At 44.6% G+C, this 8,221-nt stretch overlaps 1 protein-coding gene across 1 annotated transcript; it reads left to right on the top strand.

Annotated features, from left to right (window-relative positions):
- Positions 1-696: 696 nt before the first annotated feature.
- Positions 697-3,063, top strand: LOC103776666 (nesprin-2-like; the record flags this gene model as incomplete). Its single annotated transcript, XM_008944183.1, is given in 5 exon segments — positions 697-897; positions 1,195-1,386; positions 1,881-2,069; positions 2,740-2,820; positions 2,917-3,063. Coding segments are annotated over 5 exon segments (810 nt in total), but the record flags the coding sequence as incomplete, so codon positions are not given.
- Positions 3,064-8,221: the final 5,158 nt, after the last annotated feature.

Here is an 8,221-nt window from a genome sequence, read left to right as displayed (position 1 = left end):
CTTCACAAATTGTATATGATTTCCCCCTGCAGTTTTAATGGAGAGGAGGAAAGCAGGCAGGACTACCATTAGAGGGGACCTTGACAAGTCAGAGAAATGGGCTGACAGAAGAAAAAGAATTTCTCACAATGGGGTGACTTGGTGTGGGTGGGATCACAGGCCCAGAGGGGATGGGGAATCTGTGTCCTGCAGGATACTCAAAATTTGACTTCATGAGGCTGAGCAGCCTACTCTGAGTTTGAAGTTGGCCCTACTTGGAGCAGGAGGATGGAATACAGACCTCCAGATGTTCTGTTAAGCTTTATTCTAGGATTCTGAGGTGGCAAAGCCTTTATATATCAAGAGGAAATACCATGTGATGACCTATGGGAATATTTGTCAGGAGAAGAGACAGCTCAGAGGAGTGATGAGCAGATGTAGACTAAGCCATGATGCCTGTGAGTTAGGGAGAAGCACAAGCCCAGCCAGGATTGTTTTCTTCAAAGTGAAGGTTTTGGCTTTAAAAACAGAAAAAAACAAAATAAACCACCATTAAAAAGGCTACCTACCTTAATATGTTCCTTAGCAGTATCTGAGAAGCCACCAGATTCAGCTTTCCCCTATACCTGTTATTCTTTCGAGGGCATAGTATTATGGTAAATAAACAGCATGGTTCTCATCATTCACAGACGCTCCTAATCCTCTTTTTTCTATCAGGACATGCTTAAAGCATTTGATAACTATAAGGCAGTGGTGCTTTCCATCAACCTGAGCAGCAAAGAATTCCAGAAGGCAGACAGCACAGAGTTCAAAGAGCTTCAGAACAGGCTTCGGAAGGTGAACTTGCACTGGGAGAAAGTAACTCATGTACTGGACAGCTGGAGGAAAGGTTTACAGCAAGCCCTACTGGACTGCCAGGTGCGTGCCACATGCCAGCCTGTAAGGAAGAACACCTCTCAGGCTGCTGCTGAGGGGTAGATAAGGGGAAAGGGCAGAGGGGTTATTCCCACAGTTGCTCAGAGTCCAACATGCTTCATTTTCTTACAGACTTGGCTCTGTTTGATTTAAAGAATTTGGTAAAAATACCCTTCAGCTGGATAATGCCCTTTTATTACACAGGTGGAATGGTTTAACTAGGTTGCTGTAGCTTCATTCATTGTGAATTTGTTGTTAGCTCTGTCTAATCTGGGCTGGTTGTTTTGTTTGTAGGCAAAGCCAGGTGAAAGCACTGCAAAAGTGTTGGGTTTTTTTTCCTGTGCAAATCTGTTGTTTCTCTAGGACTTCCATGATCAGAGCCAAAAACTAATCCTGTGGGTAGCAAGCGCTGATAGCCGAAGGAATGAGGCACAAATCACAGATCCAAATGCTGACCTCAATGCAGTGCTGGACTGCCAGAAGGAGCTAATGGTAAGTGTAGCTGTAACTGCAGCATCTCACCTCTGCCAGTGAGTTAGCAGCTCTCACCACAAGTTGAAGAGCAGTAGGTTTATTTCTCAGGGTGTCTGGAGCAGGTCCTTGAACCTGCTGTACTTGGGCGTGTGGCTGGTTTCTGAAACGGACTAAGAGATTCCCTCTCTAAGGCATTTTTCCAGTAATTACACATCATAATTAAGTTCCTTAGGAGCAGTGTTTATGCTGGAGTAAGACTGTCAGTTTCCAAAATGTAATGTCTTCTCCATATGGATTAGTTACTGTTAGAACTATTTCTAAATGTTAGTTCAAGCACGTAGAGCCAGTTCATTTCATCTGTAGCTGTAATAGCCATTCCTATGTATTGTGGACTCTCAGGCAGGTTGAGTTGTTCTTTAAAGCCTTCCAGAGTTCCTCCTTGTATGAGAACATCCTCAAAATTGAGAGTAACACTCTGTTGCACTGTTTTTTGTTTGTTTATTTGTTCTAAGCAACTGGAGGAAGAGCTGCTGGAGCAACAGCTCAAAGTAAACTCACTTCAAGAACTCACTGCGTACCTGCGGCTTAAATCAGATGGTGGTTACATTGAAGCTGATGAGAAGGTCCATGTAATTGGAAGGAAACTGAAACAGCTTCTTGAACAAGTTTCACATGACTTAAAGACAATACAAGGAAATCTGGTGAGTCAGAGTTTAAATACTTGTTCACAGATCTTTCTTACTGAAAACTGGTAAAGTAAAAGGGATTTATAAGTAAGTCTGACTTAAAGCTTAACGGTTTTCCCCTTCATAAGCTGAAAAAAGAGCAAGTTTAGCTATAGCAAAAACTTCAGCACCATGAAGCTAGTACAGTACTGGAACAAGTCGTGCAGTCTCCATCCTTGAGGGGCTGGAAGAGCAGACAGGATAAAGCCTTGAGTAAGGCTTTTGGTCTGGTCTCTCAGCTGACCTTGTTTTGAGCAGGAGGTTGGGCTAGATGATCTTCCTGAGATCCCTTCCAACCTGAATTATCCTGTGATCCATATGAAATGCCAGGGTACGAGTGGGTAACAAACACGTAGGAGCTGTAGATCATAGCAACATATTGCTTGTCCTCAAGAGCTGTCAGATAGAGATATTTTCAAGTTAATACCTCTATGCACCTGGTCCATCATCATTCCTTTGGGATGTGCATAGTAAAACTTTGTCCTTATGCTGGAGAACTGGAGGATCTGTTCAGTACTGGTTGCACATTTGAAGAGGCAGGGGGCTGTGCACCTGCAGAGAGGCAATGAAAGATGTGCTTCATCTGTTGGGAGCTCTGGAGCACGCATTTTAAAGAGGAAGGTGTGCTTACCTTTTAGGATACCAGAACATTACTGCTGGTTCCAGAGCGCTGGATTCGGCCGTCTATAACCCAGTTGCAGCAGAAACCAGCCCTCCTGTGAAGAAGGTAAGTATTTTTTCCCAGTGTTTTGCTGTCAGCATATAGCCTATTTTGTCATACTTGGCCTGAAAGCTCCTCAGGTGTAATCATTTCACCTTTTAGATGCACGTACCTTATTACAGAAATTACAACAGCACTTCAAAGTTTACAACTGTCTTTTTTGAGGAGAAATTCCTCATAGTTGTGAAACCTGGAACTGTCTTTTTTGAGAAGGAGAAATTCCTCGCAGTTTTGAAACCTGGATACTGAAAGCTCTTTCTCTTCACAGGTAACCATAAGGAGAACTGCACATGGCAGAGACAGCAGCAGCACAAGGTATTATTTCACATTTACCTCATCTCCTGAGCAGTTAGGAAAACAGCAGAGGCACACCAAGTGCCAGCAGGAACCTGGGCAGCTGTTCCTCATAGGTTGACATACAAGCAGAAGTGATTTCTGCCTACCTGTTGTGTCTCTGCTTGCTAGCCCTGGGCTGCACCTTGGTGAATAGTTTCCTTTAGCTCTCCTGTTGCTAGACCTCTGCACCAATGTGCTACACTTACTCTTGAAATAATAGCTTTGGTCCCAAATGGGGGAATATTTTAGTTTTAAATATTCCTTTTAATTCCGCCAGCATACCTGGAAAAAGAAACTTGCAGCTTAGAGCCACTTAGTACAAACAGACCATGAAGGGCAAAGAAACTTAACCCCCGTTAGGGCCTGTTGAAAGGACACATGTCAGTAGTGCTGAGGTGGAGAGGAGCCTGGTCAGCCTGATGGTGGCTTTCCTTCATAGCTCAGCATGTGTTCAGAGCGGTCCTGCACCGACCTAAGTGATTCCAAGTAAATGTTTCCTCTTCACTAGTAAGAAGAGTGACCCCAAACCAGCAGCTGGCTTCCCACTGAGCAGCTCTCAGAAGTTGAAGTGTTTTGTGTGCACTGCATTTTCCTGTAGCTATGCAGCCCTGTGTCTTGGAAGGGTAGTGAGAACCCTGGAGAGAGAGCTAAACCAACCTGTTTAATTCAAACTCTAAAGTGCCTTTTTTGTCTTTGTCTCTGTTTTTTTTTTCTCTCTCCCTCCTTTTCAGAGGTGAAAGCCATCCACAGCCTCACTCTCCATCCTTCCTTTACCGTGTATTACTAGCAGCTTTACCTCTTCAGTTGTTCCTTCTACTGCTTTTACTTCTGGTTTCCATGATTCCATCTTCTGAGGCAGACTTCAGCTGCACCAAGGCAAACAACTTTGCCCATTCTTTCCATCTCATGCTACAATACACCAATGGGCCTCCACCAACTTAGAAAGCAGCCTGTGAATCTTCAGTTATACCAAAACACTCTCTCTGCGGTGCTTTTTTCATGCTGCTGGCCTCAGTCAAGCAGTGACATCGCATAGTTTAATACTGAAACTTTTGTACTGTGTTAGTTCCCCAAACTAGTCACTGCAGCACCCTCGTGTCCCACACCCTGCTGTACAGGTTGCTGCTGCAGCCAGATAATGCCTCACGTTTATAGCCTCCTATAATGTGTTAAATTTCACATCTCAAAATGTATATCTTGATGAAATTTCAGCATTTTTGTACGGAAAACAAACTTTTTCTATAGATTTTTAAACTGTAATCAACACACTTTATACTTTGATGCAACAGACACACTATTTTGTAGGGGCAGCACTCTTAAGCTTACAAGGTGATTGAATACTGAGTTATGAGATGCAGAAACTCCATCCAAGTAATGGAAGCACGGCAGCCACACAGGTGGCCTGAAATGCTTACTGCACACACTTCACCTTACCTGTGTCTTTTGGAACTGTAGTCACTTGGTGGAAACAAAAAAAGTCTACATCTTTTTGACTCTTTGTTGTTGTATTTTATTCATCTAACGTGTTCAATAAAAGGATGCACATTTTTGTTTTGCATACATGGCTGGAGTGGTTAGAACTGCAGTGTTGTCTTTCTGTGCCACCTTTGAAATCAGGCATTGTTGCATTGTTTGGAAATGTATTTTCTAGGTCAACAGGATTGTGTAGATTATCCCTGGTGTGTACAAATATTGTAATGACTTTATGATTATTTTTTTTTTCCAGTTTTTAACCTGCTAATAATGTACAGTATCTTAGGAGAGAATTGGGCATATTTATAAGCTCTGTCTTTAAAACAGAAACCGATGCTGGGGCAGTGGCTAGAGACACGCTGTGCACAGGAGCACTGCCCTTGCTTCTGGCCTGGACAGTTCAAGTGCTGTCACTAACATTTTGCCAGTGTCTGCAGGGGGGATCATTGCCTCTAGTGGGGGCAGCCAGGCATCGGTTCCAGCAGTGCTGACCCTGCGGCTGCTGTATAAGTGCCTCCGTCTTTCCCTGCTAATCCAGCAGTGGCAGAAGCAGCATAACCCCCCCTTGCTGACAGAGCAAGAGATTGGGCATGCAGAAGCAGAGCCTGTCTTGGGGGCACAGATCCTTTCCTTTGAAACTGGCTTGTTTCCTGGAGGAAGAATACAAAGATGAAGCAGCTCATGCATATTACTAGTTCAAAATGCTGAACTGTTTCCCCACCCTGGAACTGATTTTCTAAACCATGCTACTTGACCTCAGTCCCACACAGCGGTGCCTTGGCTCCAGCCTCCTGAAGCCACAGTGCTCCCCCAGCATTTCCAGAGCACTGCTCTGCCTGGCTGGGTCCATGGTCCCAGGCTGGTGCTCCAGCTGCTGCTTTCACAGCTCCAGCTCTCACCACAGGGCTGTTTCCGGCGATAAATGATGGATCCTCCCCGCCACTCGCCACACACAGACACACTGTCCTGTCCTCTCTCCCTCTGCCATCATTTTTTTGTGTTTTGAAAGCAATTACTTTCAGATGGAGCTCATTTTAAGTTTCTGTCTCTGTAAAAGTCAGCCAACTCTAGCCATTATTTCATTGCCAGATTTTCACAAATGCCCATGCAAACCTTTCTGCCAAGAACTAATAGTCAGGTGCTGACATGATATTCAGTTCTTCTGCCATTAAAGAACCTATACAGGGGGAAAGAATTTGAGCAATGTTAAAAGGTCCAAAGAAAATTTCATAGCCTGCAATTTCCTTTCATTATGTACAGTTATGTCGAATTGTTGAGCTGATGTAATATATGAAAGGAGGAGCTTTCAGGAAATCATATCCAAACATCACAAAAAAAACTCTAGGAAAATAACTTAAACTTTCCCCCAAACCTATTTTAAATCATTTTACTTCCAGTTGATTATAACCACTGCACTGTAGGCTGACACTCAAGTGGGCTTCAAACAAGCCATTATATATACCCACCAATTTCTTGGTGTCTTCCTCACTCAGGACTGGGTTATTAGTGCTCAGTAAAGGGGGAAAAAATCCAACAAAACTAAAACTAGGAGGGTGAGAACAACAGCGAGAGTCAGAACACTCGTGTGGAACTAATAGTCAGGTGCTGACATGATATTCAGTTCTTCTGCCATTAAAGAACCTATACAGGGGGAAAGAATTTGAGCAATGTTAAAAGGTCCAAAGAAAATTTCATAGCCTGCAATTTCCTTTCATTATGTACAGTTATGTCGAATTGTTGAGCTGATGTAATATATGAAAGGAGGAGCTTTCAGGAAATCATATCCAAACATCACAAAAAAAACTCTAGGAAAATAACTTAAACTTTCCCCCAAACCTATTTTAAATCATTTTACTTCCAGTTGATTATAACCACTGCACTGTAGGCTGACACTCAAGTGGGCTTCAAACAAGCCATTATATATACCCACCAATTTCTTGGTGTCTTCCTCACTCAGGACTGGGTTATTAGTGCTCAGCGAAGGGGAAAAAAAAACCAACAAAACTAAAACTAGGAGGGTGAGAAAACAGCAAGAGCCAGAACACTCGTGTGCACTTGCACAAATGTTGTATGTGGGAGTACAACCAGGCCAAAGCTGGTGTTGAGCTGATGTCTTGTTTCTTCAGCAGCAAGATGACACCTGAATCTGTTTTCAGCTGGACCTACCCAAAACAACAGTTCTGCGAGCACAGGAAGCAGGGAACTGTTTGTTTAGTATGACTTGGCCCTCCCCTACCAGTCCGTGAACCATTGTACCACAAACCTGCATCGTCTGTGCTCACTTGGTGCTGGGAAACATCCAGGAACTCAAGAACCTGAGAACGTAAATCAACCTAGAGCTTGTGGAGAGGCTGCAGAGGTGAGGGTGAGACACTCACAGGCACCCTGACCATGCATGTTATACACTGAGGAAACCAGGCTGAGCTCAGCTGCAGGAAAGAAATGAAGAAAAAGCCACAGATTTGGGTTTCACGAGACCTGTTTATTCAGCCACCACAATCTACAACTGAATGAAGCACAGCTCACTAGACAAATACTGTAAGTTCACAGAACTAAAGAGCAGCTGAAAGAAAAGGAGACCTCAGGGTGGGTTTTTTTCACATTAGTATAACACATAAAATACCTTAAAAGGCACCAGTTTCAGTCATAAACCCATTTCCGTTGCAAACTTGCGGTGAGGGTGGAGCGGTGAAAGTAAAACCACGTTCTAAACTAGAATTCAAACAGAAAATCCTGGGGAAACACACAGAGGGAGTGTGCCGTGGGCTCCGGAGTGCCTGGCGTGAGGAGTGCAGGAGGTTGGGTCTGCTGAGGCAGCTGGCGTTGGCTTTTTCTGTTTGTCCCATGTGCTCTTTGCACTGTCAGCCTGGACCTCTCATCAGAGCCGTGGGTTGGATGGAGGGGGTTGGGCACATCCCAGGAGAGAGGAGCTATTCCAGCAGGGCACAACTGGTTTCTGTTACACAGCCATTGCATATTTAAGAGCAGAAGAAACACCTTCACGCCGTATGGATCTCAGATCCTTACCTGGAGCAGTCCCCAGGGACCAGCACACACAGTACATGGATCAGTCCCAAAGGATGCTGCTCCACAGCACGTACAATCTCACGCTGGAGGAGGAGATTGTCTACTCAGTGCTTTAAAGCCTTGGTCTGGGAGCTGGAGACATAGGGGTTTGCTCCTAGCCCTGACAGATTTCTTCTGTCACCTTAAACCTATCCCTTCTTCTCTGTCTCAGTTCACCCACCTCTGAAAAGGAGAGGCAGCGATTCCTTGCCCCACAGTACTGTTCTGAGGCTTAATTCCATAAGGTGCTTTTGAAGAACCTCAGAAAAGATACTATAAAGTGCAGCCCCTGTCATGTCAGACACACAGACAGAGGTGTGTGTACCACAAGCCCTTCCCAAGGTACCCGTGTGTGAATCCAGAAGAGGGGAGGGCTCGCACCTGGTCGCACTCCAGCAAGTCCCACTGCAGTGGCTGCGTGTTCTCCCACACCTTTGGACAAACTTCACACTTCCAGGTCTCCACAGAAGTACTGGGCCACCCCGTTTTGCAGGCTGTCTCCAGTCATTTGTTCCAAGGGGCCAAATTCAGG

This window comes from Merops nubicus, unplaced genomic scaffold, assembly GCF_000691845.1.
Source record: "Merops nubicus isolate BGI_N331 unplaced genomic scaffold, ASM69184v1 scaffold1287, whole genome shotgun sequence".
In the NCBI taxonomy this organism is placed as follows: Eukaryota; Metazoa; Chordata; class Aves; order Coraciiformes; family Meropidae; genus Merops; species Merops nubicus.
This window is presented reverse-complemented; position numbering and strand designations above follow the sequence as displayed.